The sequence below is a fragment of the Callorhinus ursinus genome, unplaced genomic scaffold (genome assembly GCF_003265705.2).
Source record: "Callorhinus ursinus isolate GAN/ISIS: 27379988/994484 unplaced genomic scaffold, GSC_fseal_2.0 scaffold3, whole genome shotgun sequence".
Taxonomy (NCBI): domain Eukaryota; kingdom Metazoa; phylum Chordata; class Mammalia; order Carnivora; family Otariidae; genus Callorhinus; species Callorhinus ursinus.
This window is the reverse complement of record NW_027397065.1, coordinates 35,743,196-35,761,804: the sequence shown is the minus strand read 5'-3', so window position 1 is coordinate 35,761,804 and position 18,609 is coordinate 35,743,196. Positions and strand designations below refer to the sequence as shown.

The window sequence follows — 18,609 nt, the reverse complement described above, 5'->3', positions numbered from 1 at the left end:
AACTGCTCAGGCATCAACTTCCCCAGGAATCCTTGTTGGACTGTCTACCCTTACCTCTCCCTGGCCGGGCTGGACCAAGTGTCCCTCTTCCTGCCTCCACAGCACCATGTCTCCACATGCCACTTTCCTCTTTATTACCTGGTACTGAAATGATATACTTACCTGTCTGCCTCACCCACTCGACTGTGAGCTCTCTGTGGGTAACAGTGATGTCTTGCTTATTTTTGTATTCTCAATATCCAGCGGAGTATACATAAGAGGCACTCCCATTTTATTGAAGGAAATTGATGTATCAGTAACATTTATGCACCGAGGACTAGATCAGGAAAGACAGTTATAAAAGTGGCAACCAAAAAAATGGCATCCATCTGAGGTGCCTGGAAATGTATTTGCATATGTAGTACATTTAAAAGCAGGAAAACATATTTCTTCTGACTCTGACACTTCGTGCCTGAGTTGAAACTCTAACTGGATTCTTGAGTTTGCTTTCTCAACACCTTACCCTTCTTTCCACACCTCCAGCTTTAGGGCATATCCCATGGGCTGCTACTCTTGGCTCATTTTTCTGAGCTTCCCAAATGAACACACCAGCAGGCAAGCAATCACAAGGACCCCAACACGTAAGGGTGAATCAGGTGAAAGTACACACAGCAATTATCTTCACTCAGCAATTTGGCTGCCAGGAGCTCCCTGCCATGTGAAAGAGAGGTTGCAGCAGCCTTCTGTGTGGAAGGAGAACTTTTTGACCCAAGGACAACTCCAAGTTACTGCCCACCACCTGCCAGGCTGGCCACTCCTCCTCATGGCCTGGAGTAGCTGTGCTTTGTAGGAATTCCCCTGTGATACGCAAAACAAAACAAAAACAAAAACAAATGGTGGTCAAGAGAATGGCGGCATTGGCCAATTCTTTAGGATGCACATGTGTGGCCCTTTCTACTTCTACCCTAAACTGATTAATTTGGTTAGAGTCTATCTTGTTAATTTGCTCATTTATTCAACAGGTGCTATTCGTTAGGAAAATATTGAGGGTACAGGGGGAATAATGTAGACAGATGTCCACCTTCAGATAGTAATAAGGACTGTGAAGAAATGTAAACAGGCTAAAAGGATAGAGTGCACGGGTGAGAAACTTGGAAGAAGGCAAACAGGAAAAGTTTCAAGAGAAAGGGCTTATCAGTGAGGTGGCAGGTGGGGAGAATATTCCACATAGAGGAAGCGGGAAGCATAAAGAGTTAGAAGACAGAAGGGTGTGGCATGCGGAAGCAGCAGAGGTAAAGAAGGCCACGCTGGCTAGGGAATAAGGGGCTGAGTGGAGAGTGGTGAGGCTACTATTGGGGGCAAGGTAGGGGAGGCCTCTTGTGCCAGAGAGGCAGGACATCATCAGAAGGAGTTTCAGTTTCTTTCCGCGGGTAATGGGAAGCTGTTGGAGGGTGCCAAGCAGGAGAGCGATAGGACCTGATTTCTTTGGAGAAGGGATGCAAACAGTGGGGATTAGACGGGTGTATGGCAAGAAGGGAAGCAGGGAGAGCAGCAAGAAGATGATGGGGAATTATAGTAGGACTGTGGCAGGGAAGCTAGAAAGAGGTGCGTGTTTTCCTGCCTGGTTGCATTTCAGCCGTCTAGATGGATATTTCCACTCCTGCCCATTTGGTGAAATGCACAGCTACCTGCAGTATGAATTTGGACATTTGGAGAAACATCAAACCACTTGAAAAAAATACACCTGGGGCATTTCTTTCTCTCTTTAATTTTTTAGATATTTATGTTGTGAGGTGGTTTCAGTGTAACTTTCTCTGGATGCTCTCATGACACTCATTGCTGACCTTTGACCCCTCTGTCCTCTTTCCCAGGTCGGCCCATTCCACCTACATCCTCGTCTAGCCTCCTCCCATCTGCTCAGCTGCCTAGCTCCCATAATCCTCCACCAGTTAGCTGCCAGATGCCATTGCTAGACAGCAACACTTCCCATCAAATCATGGACACCAATCCTGATGAGGAGTTCTCCCCCAATTCATACCTGCTCAGAGCATGCTCAGGGCCCCAGCAAGCCTCCAGCAGTGGTAAGGAAACTGTGGTGTCTGAATGCGCGCTGTTGTCTGTGTGACATCCTCGAGTCTCTGGCAAAATGACAGCCCTGAATCCAGGGCTGGGGAGAAGGAGGTGTGGGGAGCGTCAGGTGAAACACGCTTGTCACTTTGTGGCATTGCAACTCCAGGACACGTTTATTGGAGGTCACAATTACTGACGAGGTTTTGCTTATCTTAACAGGGCTTGGGCCTCCTTCCGTGGGAGGAATTTGCCCACTGCTGCACGTTGAGAGCATGCAGGTCTCAAAGGTGAAGTGCCAAGAGACAATGGAATATTGGATTTTGTATTACTACAATTCTGGTCATAGCCGAGTGACCCCGGACACCCTCACGTGCCCAATTTGTGTGCATTTCAGATCTCTTGGTTTTTGATGGTTGGCTTCTGACTTTTTCTTCCTTGCTTGTTTAGATGATTTTGTGATTAAAATGCATTCCCTTGACATGAATACCGAATGCCTTGCCAAGTCTGAAGTGTTCGGGAGGTGACCTCTCCTATAACCCTCTGCGTGTGCCACTGCACTTGAATTTAACAAGCTGATCGCATGGTACCATGATAAATCCTGCCTCTAAAGCCTGAGTTCTCACTGTAGTTTTCACTTGCACCAAGCAAAGGCACTGGCCGCAAGGTTCTGTCCCACCTTTGAGGATTTTGGGGTTACTGTCTCAGCTCCCAATGTCTAGACCTTAAGTAGAATTGCCCCAGGCTCAGCAATAATCATGCCTTATTTTGATTTGCCTTGTTGGTGAAATGTTCACAAAACATATGAACACAGGAGTGGGCCACACCTAGGGTTAAGTACCTATGACCCAAGGAGAGACATTTGCAGAAATTAATTGCTCCTGACCCAACAGCTTTGGAGTTATCTTCTGAATTAGCCCCTTATGGTATTCATTAACATAACCCATCAAAGGCAGTACAGAGCTTTCCATGCCAAGAGTGTACCTTGATGAGACTGGGTTTTGGCTTCACCCATGAGAATATGCCACCACTGGCCTCAACCTCTACAATTAGAAAGGACCTCCCAAATGCATTGAAGATGATTCATTCTGAAGATGGAATGATGGACTACTACTTATGATGGCCCATGCCCTTCTTCAAAGCCAGGCCTGATATATTTAGTAAACTCGTATTCTTTTTCAAAAAAAATTACCTAATCAAATCTCTCATCAAATGAGCAATCCATTGTTGATATTATGAAGGCCTTTAATCTACCATAAATCTTTATTAGAACTCATCAGAGTTTCTAGTTTGAGAGAAATGTGATTATGGCACTCTTAAAATGACATTACATCATTGGGGTGATTGGTTTATCATTTGGAGAAGAGACATCAATCATAACTAGCATAACCACACAGTAAATGAATTCAACCTTTCTACCGCGGAACAATGACACTGTAATTGCTCAAAATCAGGCTTAAAATGAAATCGGAAAATGCTCTTTCTTCAAATGTGATGTTAACTTAATGGAATATATTATGAAAAATCATGTTTGAGGAAATTCTATATAATTAAAAATATGTGGAAATATATTCCCTTTTTTCTTTCATCGGAACCTGATTTTAGCTACAGAGCCATTTCTTTTTTTTTTTTTTTTTTTTTTTTGGCTGCAGAGATTATGTTGCATTTAATTGAACTATCCTCGCTTATGTTTTGCTGCTTTTTATTTCATACTATGTAATCGTGATGAATATTGTATTATGAAGGACAAGAGGCTTTTGAAATGAGGTGCACCTGCTGATAGCTTTTTAAAAACAGACAATTATTAGGGAGAAAATGAGCTTTTAAAAACTATATCCTTTTATGCATATATGGATAGCCGGGCAACAATGATTTCCAGAAGAGAGGTCAGTTCGTATCTGAGGGCCGTCCAGAATATCTTCTCAGTGATAACACTGAGAGATTTCTTTTCTTTTTGACATTGTATCAGATTATAAATTGTTGGTAGGGTATTTTTGTTGGCTTTCTGCCTAATCAAGACCTCATTTTGGTGGACACAACAGATCTGTTTGTTCAGAGTCAAACTTAGCCATTTTTTCATCACTCACCTCAATTTGTTCAGCTCACTTAAGATTGATGGCTATTTAAACTTCGGTAACGGGGAAATACTGCAGAACATTTGAGGGTCCATTTTCATCCCAAACAAGAGCTGTGTGATATGATATCTTCACCTGAGGGGTGAATACCCTATTGTACAATACCCTTGTTTTCAGCAGGTACTTCTCTGAAAACTTGTTACAGCTCTGGCCACTGGGCAGTCTTTCAAACTTCTTGACTGAGGCTTAGCTAAGTAGGTGCAAATCAAGTGCAAATATGTGTGCTCCTAGGTGAGTGCGTGTGTGTGTGTGTGTGTCTCTGTGGAATGGATTTGGGGTCCAAGGCAAATTGGGGATCCTATCAAGATCAGAATGCAGTTGCCATGAATTTAAATTTGACATAAAGGATTGAAAATAGAGTTTGACACAGAAGATGCAAAGTACAGAGCTGCGCCTGGGTGTTCTGAATTGATTGTAATGAAAGGGGCTGGATTTTTCCATAGGCATCTTGGCACAAATGAAACAACTGTGTGAGTGGTTGTGTTCTGTTTAGCTGGTTAATTGCACAGAATTTTTTTAAGTTGGTCTCTTGTCAGTGACCTTGTGTTCTGACGATCTGGTCGCAGTTTGATCTCTGTCTCTTTCTGAGGTGAAACAAAACCTCTTCCAGCATGCCCAGCCCATACTTGACAGTAAAAAATTTATTTGCTGCTGCCCCCTTATCGTTGCTGTTAATACGTGACAACAGTGAAGCTCATCACTAAGGAGAGTCACTGCACACGAACATTTCCTGCCCAAAGAGCCTCTGTTCTAAAGAGACAAACTGGACATAAACTACACAACTAAAATGTTTTTGACAACATGAAAACATCCTCAAAGCAGCAACAAAACTTCACCTTTATGACTTGACTGTCATTATTTTCTGTGACTGTAGCGCATTCTTTAGTGGACGGTACTAAAACCTGGGCACCTTTGGAGCCAAATTGCTCTAACGTTCAATCTCTGCCAGTCGAGCAGATATCCAGGAACAGTTATTGAGATGCTTTGAAGAGTGGCGTTTTCCCCTCCCTTCAAGCATTTTCTTCCAGGTAGCTGAGCTCTCCGTGTTCTGACCTTCTGCCAGGGCGGGTGAGCTCCAGAGATGTTTCTTGTATACAAAAGCATAACTTCAAATCCTATGAAATAACTCATCTGGAAAAAAAATCTGGATCCCAGCAGCATAATGGAGGCTCCTGCAGATGGAGGACTAAGACTTCCAAATCAGAATACACATGCAGCCACATTATAATCTAAAAACAGTGGCTCACCTCCCCTCTTGTAATTGGTTGAGTTTTTGTTTTTGTTTTTCTTAAGTCTAAGTAAAGGGTTTGGAACTCTCAGTAGTAACATCAAGCTACAGGGAAGAAATGTAATTTGGATGCCTCTGCCAGGACACTTTCAGTGGGTCCTATGTGCCGAAGGAGCTGTCCCAGTTGGAAAGTCTCCGTTTGTCACTGAGTGCATGAAAGGTGCCCCGAGCCCTTTAAAAAAAAAAAAGAAAAGAAAAGAAAAGGCAATGTCTTAATTATAAACAAAAATAGTACATCAAAATCAGCAAGCTTCAGGTTTCCTTGAGTGGTCCAAGAATTCAGTTGCCTTACCTAACTTAAGGATTGTCTTATTTATTTAGCATCATAAAGCAAAAGCTTCCTTTATTCATTCATTTATTCAGCCAGCCAGCCATTCGTTCCTCTTCTTACATCTCCACCATAATGTGTGACAGCTTAGAACAAATCTCTCTAACTGGAAAACTATAATTAGGTGACACAGTAAAGGTGAAGGAAAAAAAATGTAGCAGGGTGGGAAACAGACAAATAGGCTTATATGTAACGTCCCATTTCATTATTTAAGATAGACAGAAAACTTGATTCTGAGCTTCCTAGAAACCAAAGCGAAAAGGGAAACACAGATAAGATACATTACATTTGTGAGATAAAAACAAATCAACTGCTTTCAGGGAAATTCTATGAATCCTCATAGGGAAGCCAGAAAGGAATCTGTCTTAAAGGAGATAATGTGTGCATCCCAATGACTGAATTCTCAGTAACCTGCATAATACATATGCTAAAGAATTTCCTGTCAAAGTTTCTTGTAAACACCCTCCACATAAGCCATACAAAACACTTTGAGTTAAAAGGAAATTCTACAAATATCCAAACATTGCCTAGCCTAGGGATAAAACTTGATTTGATCCATGGATCAACCTTAGTTTTACTAATGGGCCGTGTACACCGTGTTCCCATTGGCAATGGGCCTTAAATATCATTGCTTGTAACTAAATTTTTATGGGAATTAACTGACTTTGAGGTTGTAGTCAGACCTCTAAAAACACGTTCTAGGTTACAAATTTGTCTTGACAGCTATAGTTATGGAAGAACTTCGATCCTCTGATGAACACTAAAGCCCAATGTTCTGGGACAGCATTCGCTCATCTGGGCCCCCTCCCCAAAAATCCATGGGGCTGGATTTGAGATGAGCAAGAAGAGGGTCCCCAGAATTTTTTTAAATTAATGAAACTTCTTCTCCTTATATATTTTGAGTTTGGGGAGATTTTTTTCCTCTAGTATATTATAAATTCCCTTTTCCTTCTTAAGCAGCTACTCTCACTGTAATTCAATTTTAGTTTTGGGTTTTCTGAAGAGCTCACAGCAATTACTTACTATGCACATTGATGATCGTACTGTGCTGATGAGACTGACTCATTTTTTATAAGTCTGTACATTGTGAGGAGATTTTGCCACCTCTCCTAAAGTACTGCATATAAACGCCATCTTCTGTTTTCTGTGGGCTTTGCTCTCTCCTCTCAGCTCCACTCCATCATGCAGAGGCCTCCACTGCAGGGTTTCTAATCTTGCATTCATAGCAGATGCTCAGTATTTATTAAACAGGTTAAGTAACCAATATCTTTAGTAACTACCTTCGTTTTATCAGTTTCCTGCTTTTCATCATGTACTATGGAAAAAATGGATAGTTTCAGGAGGGACAGCAGATCGGAATGTCCCAGCATGGGGAAATATACTTATTTTACAAAATAGATTCAATATACCTATTTTGTATCATGTCGCGTCTGTTTTTAGGTACTTTAGAACTTTATAGTTCACCTTTAAATGAGAAGGTTCCAAAAAACCCTGCTTCAGTACATCCCAAAAGTAGTGGCAAAGGTCAGTACGAAGAACCTGGTGGGAGCCCTCGGTAAGCCTTGGCGGCTTCTCCAGAGGAGTTCTCAGCCCACTGGCCAGTGCGGACAAGTCCAGGATGCTGTCTCAAGGCTGTGGAGGTCACAGGGACAGCACCTGCTCCTGCCCCAGAAGCACAGCCACACAGGGTTTGGCTGTCTGCCTGAGACCCTTTTTCCTCCCTTCATGTTAGCTGTTAAGCTAAGCACTTTATATACCTTGCTTCATTTACTTTCATTTGTCCCCCACCACATCCCAAGGCAGTAAACTCTTGCTATCATACCCATTTCATTGATGAGACCACTGTAGCACAAGATTAAGTAACTTGCCCAAATTACAAAGCTGGGAAATGAAGGATCTATGTTTCTTTTTTTTTTTTTTAAGATTTTATTTATTTATTTGTCTCAGAGAGACCACAAGCTGGGGAAGCTGCAGGCAGAGGGAGAAGCAGGCTCCCCACTGAGCAGGGAGTCTGATGTGGAACTCTATCCCGGGACCCTGGCATCATGACCTGAGCCAAAGGCAGATGCTTAACCGACTGAGCCACCCACGCATCCCATTACCTGTGATTCAAATCCAACCTTCCTAATTTTCCCTTGCCCCTCTCTTAAATGTTACCCTCTAAAATAATTGTATAGCTATTGAGATACAAAGGATACACTGAAAACATTGTATTAAGGGGCATGGTTACAGTTTTTAAAAGGTTAAAAAATATATACAGCATCACAAAATACTCTTCCCCTTCTTTGCTTGAAAAGGACACTATTATCCTAGACTTTGGTTCAATAAATTCCAGAAGCGTTCAGGAACTGTGATTTTATGGCTCCTTTAAAGTGATTCTTCTGGTCTCTTAAGTTTGGGGAGCATGAACGTAATGGGGAAGCTCCAAAGTGGAAGTTGGGGAACTTGGGTGTTCTCTACTCTGTCTCTGATTCACAGCTTGATCTTTGGCAAGTCATTCAATTATCCTGTGCTTCTGCTTCTCTACCTTTCAAGGTTGGTCTTTGGCCCCAAGGGTCCATTCTTGCTCTACCATTCTGTGTGTAAGTTCCTTGTGTCCAGCTTGACCACGCTGTCCCAGCTACAGGCAACACCCCCAACTCCTCTTCCTGGATAGTGTGGATTTCACTCCACCCTCTTGGCCATTAGCAGAACAGACCTACAGGGTCATGCAAAGCAGCTCCTGGCAGTTTTCCTGCAGAAGTTGAGAAACGTGATCTGGGGTCCTATAACACTTTACTGAAAGTGTTGAAAGCACTCCCAGCAGCAAGTGGAAAAAGCATAGTGCCTCCAGCATTGACCCAGGCTCCTCGAGACTCACCCCAGCCTCTGAAACAATGTTTCCCATGCTGTGAATTGGGAATTGATGGTCCTCAGGATTCTCCTGACACTGGTAACTGACTCAGGAGTATAGCAAACAGAGATCAGACTTTTTTTTCCCCCATGTTGCAACACAGACACACTTTTTGATTGAAGGTCCAGCAATTTCCAACAGCTAGGGTTGGGACCGCTCTTCTGTACCATGGTGCAAATGAGCACACAGGCAAGATGGACAGGTAATTCCTTTGGAGATGCGCAGCAGAGAAGTGACATATGGCACAGAACTGCTCCTCTTCAGCAAATAATCTTGCTATTGACAAAATTCCCAAGGTCGATAAGCATTGTGTACATTCTACCTCTCCATCTCTGTCCCAGCTCCTTGGTACATACAAAAAGATGTCCTGGGCAAGCCCAGAAAATAGGAGCTATATGCCACATCTTAACAGTTTCCTGCCCTGACAATTTTTATCCAGAGCTTCAGCTTCTCCCAAATTCCCTTAAAGACTGCATTTAAGCCTAAGCAGCTTCCTTCAGACTACTGAATAGCCATTTTAAAATGTGACGCCAATCCCTTATTAGAGATCTCTCATTCTCTGCTAAATGAAAAGATAGATTTCTTTTACCAGTGGGCAGTTTCAACGGAAGTTATAGCCCTAGACCCTGGTAATCTCTTGATCTCTCCCCAAAATAATAAAGAATAACCATATACTTAAGAGTTGAACTCTAATGTCCCTACTACTTGGATTCAAATTATAGCTCAGCCTTAGTCACTTTCTAACTTTCATGATCTTGAACAATGTAATAAGTCTTCCTTTTTTTAAACCTATAAAACAGTAATAAAAGTAATAAAACTTCTAAAGCTGTTATGAATATTAAATGACATTCTTTTGCATTAAATATCTTAAAAAGAAACTTGGAACAAAGGTCAAGTTTGATATTATTTACTTTTTAACTTAGAGTTAGCTTATTATAATAACATATATAACAGGAAATTTCCCATTTTTACCATTTTTAAGCATACAGTGCTGTGGCTTTAAGCGCATTCACATTGTTGGGTAAACATCACCACCATCCATCCCCAAACATCTTAGTCTTCCCCACCAGAAACTCTTCACTCATTAAAAACTAACTCCTCCCTCCCCTCCCCTGCTCCAACCCCTACCACCACTGTATTATTTTGACTCTATGAATTCGACTACTCTAGGTACCTCCTAGAAGAGGGATCATACACTATGTGTCCTTTTGTGACTAACTTATTTCACTTAGTACAGTATCTTCAAGATTTATCCATGCTGGGCATGTGTCAGAATTTCCTACATTTTTAAGGCTGAACAATTTTCTTTTGTATCACTATACCACATTTTGTTTATTCAATCATTAGTCAATGGACACTTGGGTTGTTTCCACCTTTTGGCTATTGTGGATGCTGCTGTGAAAATGAGCATACACCTATCTGTTCTAGGACGTGCTTTGATTTCTTTTGGGCATATATCCAGAAGTAGAATCACTGAACCATACAGTAATTCTATGTTTAATTTTTTGAGGACTTGCCATACTACTTCCCATAGTGGCTGTACCATTTTACATTTTCTCCAGCAATGCACAAGGATTCCAATTTTTCTACATCCTTACTAATGCTTATTTTCTGTTTTCTTTTTTTATTAGAATCGCTGTTCTAATGAGCGTGAGGTGATATATCATTGATTGCATTTTTCTAATGATTAGTGATCTCAAGCATCTTTTCATGTACTTATCGGCCATTTGAATGTCATCTTTGGAGAAATATCTACTCCAGTCCTTGCCTACTTTTTAATAAGGTGGTGTATTCTTTGTTGTTGTTGAATTGGAGTTCATTATATACTCTGGGTATCAATCACTTGTTAGAAATACAATTTGCAAATATTTTCTCCCATTCTGCAGGTTGCCTTTTCACTCTGTTGACTGTCCTTTGATATTCGAAGTTTTTTTAATTTTGATGCCCACCTTCCTATTTTTTCTTTTGTTGCCTGTGCTTTTAGTGTCTTATTACAGACATTTTAAGGCAACCATTTTGCTGATTTGTTTTATATAAATGGTAGCTCGTTTAATCCTTACCACTGAGGCATAGAAAAGTAGCCCTTAGTGCTTGGAACCAGCCTGATGCTAACATCTAGGCAGAGGAGCTGTTAGGAGCTAGCCTGGCTTTCCTGGCTGGGTCATGGTGTTCTCTCCTTGAACAAAAACAATCTTGGAGAACACCAACACTAAACAAGGCCACTCTGTAACTAGGATGAATGAAAATAATACCACTTTATAATATTGCCTAAACAGAGACAGAAGCAGAGTTATTATCCCAAACACAAAAATTCAAACATTCCTCTCCCCAGCCTAAGATGAATGACTGTTCTTTCTTTACCTATTACAGCGTTAGCCTCTTCTCTTTTTTTTTGTTATTATTATGTTATGTTAATCACCATACATTACATCATTAGTTTTTGATGTAGTGTTCCATGATTTATTGTTTGCGTATAACACCCAGTGCTCCATGCCCTCTTTAATACCCATCACCAGGCTAACCCACTCCCCTCCCCCCTCCCCTCTAGAACCCTCAGTTTGTTTTTCAGAGTCCGTCGTCTCTCATGGTTCGTCTCCCCCTCCAATTTCCCCCTCTTCATTCTTCCCCTCCTGCTATCTTCTTTTTTTTTTTTAACATATAATGTATTATTTGTTTGTTTCAGAGGTACAGATCTGTGATTCAACAGTCTTACACAATTCATGGCGCTCACCATAGCACATACCCTCCCCAATGTCTATCACCCAGCCACCCCATCCCTCCCACCCCCCACCACTCCAGCAACCCTCAGTTTGTTTCCTGAGATTAAGAATTCCTCATATCAGTGAGGTCACATGATACATGTCTTTCTCTGATTGACTTATTTCGCTCAGCATAACATCCTCCAGATCCATCCACATCGTTGCAAATGGCAAGATTTCATTCCTTTTGATGGCTGCATAATATTCCATTGTGTATATATACATCTTCTTTATCCATTCATCTGTCGATGGATATCTTGGCTCTTTCCACAGTTTGGCTATTGTGGACATTGCTGCTATAAACATCGGGGTGCACGTACCCCTTCAGATCCCTACATTTGCATCTTTGGGGTAAATAACCAGAAGTGCAATTGCTGGATCATATGGTAGCTCTATTTTTGACTTTTTGAGGAACCTCCATACTGTTTTCCAGAGTGGCTGCACCAGCTTGCATTCCCACCAACAGTGTAGGAGGGTTCCCCTTTCTCAGCGTTAGCCTCTTCTTGTCAGCCCTTCCTATAGATAAAATATATTGAGAAGGCCGATCATGGAATCATCCCTTCTCCCTGACAGCACCAAATGCAGAGTGAACCCATTTCCTTGAGACTTCTCTAAAATCAGCTAACAACAGCCCTTTGTAACACCCTTCTACTAAAGCACTCCATGGCTCCCCATTGTGTGTCTTTATCCTCCTTGCAGTGAGTTAATAAACTCAACTTTGACCACAGTGTGCTTTGTGGTGTTTTGTCTGGAGGATGTTGACGCCATTACACTGTGTATTACTGTTATCCATGTTTTACAGAAGGGAAAACTATAGCACAGAGAGGTTAAGTAACTTGCCCAAGGATACGTAGCAATTAAGTAGTACAACAGGAACGTGACCCAAAGGAATCGGTCTCCACAGTGATAAATGCATAGAAATTAAAGTAAATTATAAAAAGACAACTCCAGAAAAAAATATTCAAGAAATTAAAAAATACTCCTCATTTACTACATGTTCAGCTCTGAATAGCATTTACATGGGTAATAACATTAATGTTGAATAACAATCCAAGCATTATCAAAGAAAGATGGGGAGATGGAAAAGGTACATATGTGGATTGGGCAGGTAGAGCAAAAAGTCTAGATTGACATCTTCTGTAGTGAGAAGTTACTAGAGATTGCCTAGAATTGAAAATACAAGAAATAGCAGCAAAGCATAGTATTTATAGACCTAGAGATAAATATCAAAATAATCAGCTAAAAAAAAAAGGTAAATGTGGTTGCCTCTGGGAAGGAAAAACTTGGCAGTGATGGAAAATGATTGCTATTTTTGAACCAAACATTGTATAACTATTTGATTATTTAAACTCAGTTCATTTTAAAAAATTTGGATGAAAAGAAAAAAAATTCAAAAGAAAGTACAAAAGATGGGGCATGCAGAATCCTTAATACAATGTCAGAAACTCCAAATGGTAGCTGTTTAATATTCTCATATTGTCATTCAACAGATGGGTATTGATTAGGAGCTATGTGTTTGAGACAGTACCAGGTGTTGTGAACTTGAATGGTTAGGCACTGGAGCATCTTCATCATATCTGTAGGTCTATTTCTGCTTCTGTTGATTAGGGAGCCCTGTGGAGTTGTCAGGGCTTTAGCTCTTTATCCCAACCCAGCCCCCAGCCTTACTAAAAATCCCAGGCTTAGGAAGGCACAAGCCAGAGAAGATAATGTAACTACCGTGCTTCCTCATGACTAACCCAGCATCCCTCTCAGCACAGGCCCCATCTTTTACCCAAAGATTTCCCAACCAGCTCTGCCCAACTAGAGCCAGAATCAGAAGTGCATAACAGTCTTATAGTCTGCCTTATTCAATTTAGCACCTCATTACATTCTGATTTGTAATATTCTCTTGGTATTTCATGCATATAAGTCACTTGTGTCAACATTAAATTGTCACCACTTAAAGACAAGGGTCATTTCTCTGGTCTCTGTATCATTTAACATTTGGTGCAGGTTGAGATGCATTCAAGACACCCTTATTGATCCAGCTTTAAAAGGACAGTGGTAGACAGGAGCAGTAAAAAGGCAGATACATCCTCAGTAGGGCCTTCCTACTTGGGCCTGTTGATTGCAGGTCACTGTAATGTTTTTAGACCTAAGATCATCTGTGATTGTGGGTGTGAGCTTGATCACTGTTAGAGAGAACAGAAGAGGTTACCATATGGTGTGATGAGAAAAGATGCTTGTTGGTCTAATCTATTGTCTTCCTTGGATCTAAGGAATATTTCTTTTTTTGTTGTTCTTTTTAGTAGCTGCTGTCCTGAGTTTATGGTGCCTTTGATTTAGTTGCCTCTAATGCTTAGTTTTGGGTGGTACAGCCATAATCTCTAGGTATTGGCCTAGTAAATGCATGGTCTTGGCAATCTGTATTAGTCTCCTATGGCTCTTGTTACAAGGCACCCCAAATGGGATGGTTTGAACAACAGAAATTTATTCTCTTACAATTCTAGAGGTTACAAGTCCAATATCATGGTGTTGGTTGGTCCACACTCCGTCCAAAGGCTCTCAGGGAAAATCCTCCTTCCCTCTCCTGGGTACTGATGGTTGCCAGCAATGCTTGGCCTTCCTTGGTTGTAGCAGTATGACTCCTATCTCTGCCTCCACCCCTCCATGGCCTTCTCTCTGTGTGTGTCTCTGGGTCTCCAAATCTCTCTCTCCTTGTAAGGCTACCAGTGATTGGATTTAGGGCTCACTCTAATGCAGTATAATGTCATCTTAATTACATCTGCTAAGACCCTATTTCCAAATAAGATTACATTCACTGATAACCAAGGGTTAGGACTTCAACATGTTTTTTCAGGGACACAATTCAACACACAGCAGCAGCCAGCTGAATAGGAAGTTGGACAAAGCTACTAGATGTTGGATGTGGGACTAGAGCTCAAAGCTTCCTCTCATATTTCTGCCACAGTGGGAAAAGCATCATCCCTCCTCTTTCCCTGCACTTGTGTTCTAGATCCCATCGGATCTCACCTTCTTCCTGTATTAAGCATCCCCTCTCTAGAGGATCTTTGCCAGCAGGACTTAAATATGTAGGGAATTATTCCTCTCCTTGAAAATTTTCTAGGAAGTGTTTTCTACCCTCTCACTCCCCACGTACTCTGCAACCTGTTGTCTTTACTTACTTGTTAACTACTTCGACAACATTCCCAATAGCCTCCTATTGGCTCAATTTCGTAAACATTTACCATTACATCTTACACTTCCCTTTGTGACTGCTCCTTCCTCCTTCAAATGCCCTTGCCTTTGGTATCTGTGGTTCTACATTCTTCTCTTCCTCATTCCTTCGTTCCTGACCATTTCTGTCTTCCTATGAATACCTTTTCTCTGTTTATCCCTTAAATGTCACGGTGTCTATAAGTTAAAACCCAGACCCTTCTCCCTTTACTTTTTACACATGCTCCCATGGGGATACCATTCACACTCAAAACTAAAATTACTGTTTATGACTTTATGGCCTTGCTATCATGTCTCCAGGTCAGACTTTTTACCTAATATATCTAAATGTCCCTGGATAGTTCCACTGAGATGTCTGATGGACAGTTCAAATGCAACAGTTTCGAAATGAAACTTAACAGATTGAAACCCAAACATGTCCCTCCATTCGATTATTCCCTGGTCTCCTCTATCTCAGGGCATGGCCCATCATCAAAACATGAGCTCACATCCAAAACTTAGAAGGCATCTTTCCCACCCCTCAATTCTACCTAGAATAAATTGCCAAACCCTATCAACTTTGACTCAGATATTTTTCTGTCTCTGCTGCCACTGCCCTAGCTCAGATTAGTATTATCTTTGGCCCAGAGAGCTAAGTGGTTCTGACTGATTTGTCTTTCTTTTAGTCTGTCTGTCTACTAATCCAGTTCACAATTCATTCTGCAGAGTCTCCATAAAATGCATACCTGAAAGAGTGTCTCTGCTACTTAAAACTCTTCGGTGGGGGCGCCGGGGTGGCTCAGTCAGTTAGGCATCTGCCTTCAGCTCGGGTCATGATCCCAGGGTCCTGGGATTGAGTTCTGCATCAGGCTCCTTGCTTGGCAGGGAGTCTGCTTCTCTCTCTCCCTCTGCCTGCCGCTCCTCCTCCTTGTGCGCTCTCTCTCCCCCTCTCTCTCACACACAAACACACACATACACACACACACAGATACACACACACACACACACACAAATAAATCTTTTTTAAAAATTTAAAATTAAAAAAAAACACAAAACCCTTTGATGGGACCCCCTTGTTTCCTGGATATAGTCTATACCTCTAAGCCTATCATAAAAGGCTCCTGTGCCCCTCCCCACCCCCATCTCTCACCACTCATCCCCCTCCACACACAGTCTCTACATGTCACAGCCGTGCCTTTGAATCTCTGCGCATGGTGCTCTTCTCTCCAAGAGACCTTTCTGATCTTCCCAGTCTGGGTTAATCTCCCTTCCCATGTCTCTCTGTTATTGAACTCCCTGTGTTACTTGACTGCCTTCAGCATCGGATTTACGCTCTTTGAAGACAAGACTCAAATCTCCCTATGTTCTGTTTTACTCTATGCATTTAGCTAGCATAGAGTCTAGCACATAGCAGACTCTCAAGAAATGTCAGGTGAATGAACAACAAATAGTAAATAAGGTCAAAGGATGGACCAAAGGTGGGCGGAGGATGTTTTCAGTTTCTAAAGAATGGCCCAGCAAAGTAGTGGGGGCAGAGCCTGGCTCGCAAGCTGTCTGCCTCATTCTGGAGTTGAGGAGGTAAGGAATGAAGAAGAAGGCATTGCTGGTGGATGGTATAGAGCAGCGTGGTTGGCAAAGAAAGCCCAAAAGCCAGACATGGGAGAACTATGTCATGTGGCACTTTAGAATGCCAGCACCAGCCCTTCGCGGATTCCCCTCAGGCCAACACTGGCCCTCTCTTGTGTCATTTTCTGTCAAATCTTTTGTTTTATGATTTCTGTTGCTTGTTGTCCTTATTTCCTGGCTTATAAATCCAAAGATGAGAGGATGCACGCATTCTTGATAGTGAAGCATTTAGGCAGTTATCACTTAAATTAATGTTTTCTGCTAGAGTTTTATTTTAGTGGAAAACAATAATTGTTTCTAAGACAGCATCTTGGAGTTGAACCAATTCTATCAGTGAACACTCAACCATGGGAAGCTAACAATAAAGGCAGTGATCAATTGTTCCCTTCCTTGCACCCCGTCCCCACCCTGTCTTCCACTCCAAAGGCAGACTTCGCATCCCTTTTCTTAAATTTTAAAAATAAATAAACTAAGCCAATAGTGTTGCATCTTTTTAACACCTCAGCATAACAGTGCCCCTATGCAGAAAGACCCCTATTTTATCTTTATCACATTTCCCCATCCCTCATCCTCACTTAGGATTTACAAAGATTCATTCGTGTAAGTGATGACCTTACAAATTCCTACTTTTGAATTGTGTTGGTGTCCAACCGTGGGCTGAGGAGTGAGGACAAGACTCCCATGCCTTCTTGCCAGCTCCCCGAATAGTTGTACAATGCATTCGGTGGCATTCACACTTGACTAGAATCGCATTTCAATCTGTTCCAGATGATTGGATACTGGGTTTGCTTCCCATCTGTGGTAATGGAGCACTCTTTCCAAGTTCCCAAGCTTATTTTCATCTGAATGACCTTTTCCATCTCCCTGGGGCACCTCACCATTACCCACCCACCCCTCCCACTCTGCCTGCTTAAGAGACCGCTTTACACATCACTCTTTCTGCAGTAACCGTTGCCTTTGATACATTTCTATCAGAGATTGTATTGCTGCAGTACAGGACCAGTGATCTTTACCAGCTTATGAGCCTGCACCTATTTCTGGGTGGGCTCTTCTCATGGGCTTGTCACTCAGGTCAAGCAATTTGCTTTAAAAAATGGGAAGAGATAGAATGGGACACCACTTATTTAAATATTAGGATGCTGGTATTATGATTCCTTTTGCTAACCTGTGCACCTTCTCTTGAAGACTGAAAACTGGTTAGAATGTAAGAGACTGAAGATTGGTTGTGAAAATAATTCACAGGGAGGGAAAAAAGTCATATGACACTGGGCAGAGTTGGCCTTTTCTGCCTCTCTTTATTGATCTCAAATCGCCGAAAGGGTTCAGAAGATAAAAAGAATCTGTAAAACAAAGAAGGAAAGTCATGGTAAAAAAAAAAAAAAAAGACCCCTGGAGACAGTGGGGGCCAGAGAATCAGACCTGAGTCCTAACTCTCCCGAGAGAACTCACCACGTTAGGAGGGCAGTCACCTGTCCCCTACGACCCTTCGTTGTTTCTTTTGTAGTTTTGGGAGAATTTCTTTTTATTGAAGTGTAATTCATATATAATATCCAATTAGTTTTAGGTGTACATCATAGTGATTTGATATTTTTATCCATTGCAAAACGATCCCCGTGATCAGTGTAGTTACCATCTGTCATCATACAAAGTTATTACAATGTTAATAACTATATTCCCTGTGCTGTACATTCCATCCCATGACTTGCTTTATAACTGGAAGCTTGTGCCTCCTCATCGCCTTCACCTGTTTTGTTCCCCTCCCCAACAGTTTGTTTCTTATATTGGAGTCTATTTCTGTTTTCTTTTGTTTGTGCATTTGTTTTGTTTTTTTAGATTCCACATATGAGTGAAATTGTATAGTACTCTTCTCTCGCTGACTTATTTCACTTAGCTTGATACTCACTAGGTCCATCCACGTTGTTGCAAATGGCAAGATCTCATTCTCTTTTATGGCTGAATAATAATCCATTGTCCCTGCCTTCTTTATGCTTTCATCTACCAGTGGGCAATTTGGTTGCTTCCGTATCTTGGCTACTGTAAATAATGCTACAATAAACATCTATATCTTCAAATGGTTGTTTTCATTTTCTTTGAATAAATACGCAGAAGTGGAGTTCCTGGCTCATGTGGTAGTTCTATTTTTAACGTCTTAAGGAATCTCTGTACTGTTTTCCCCAGTGGCTGCTTCAATTTACATTCCCACCAGTAGCGTACAAGTGTTCCCTTTTCTCCACACCCTCACCAACACTTGTTATTTCTTGTCTTTTTGTTAATGGTCAATCCAACAGATGTGAGGTGACATCTCCTTGTAGTTTTGATTTGTGTACCCTGATGAT

At 41.6% G+C, this 18,609-nt stretch overlaps 1 protein-coding gene across 5 annotated transcripts in view; it reads left to right on the top strand.

The window, feature by feature from the left end:
- Positions 1 to 18,609, top strand: part of TENM2 (teneurin transmembrane protein 2) — a 1,506,090-nt gene that overhangs the window by 1,134,875 nt on the left and 352,606 nt on the right. For 4 of the 5 annotated variants that reach the window (XM_073890196.1, XM_073890205.1, XM_025867075.2 and 1 more), the window contains one exon: positions 1,851 to 2,060. The exons of the other annotated variant lie outside the window; for it this stretch is intronic. In XM_073890196.1, the coding sequence (XP_073746297.1) occupies positions 1,851 to 2,060 (210 nt within the window). The remainder of the gene's footprint in view (positions 1 to 1,850; positions 2,061 to 18,609) is intronic. 5 annotated transcript variants of the gene reach the window in all.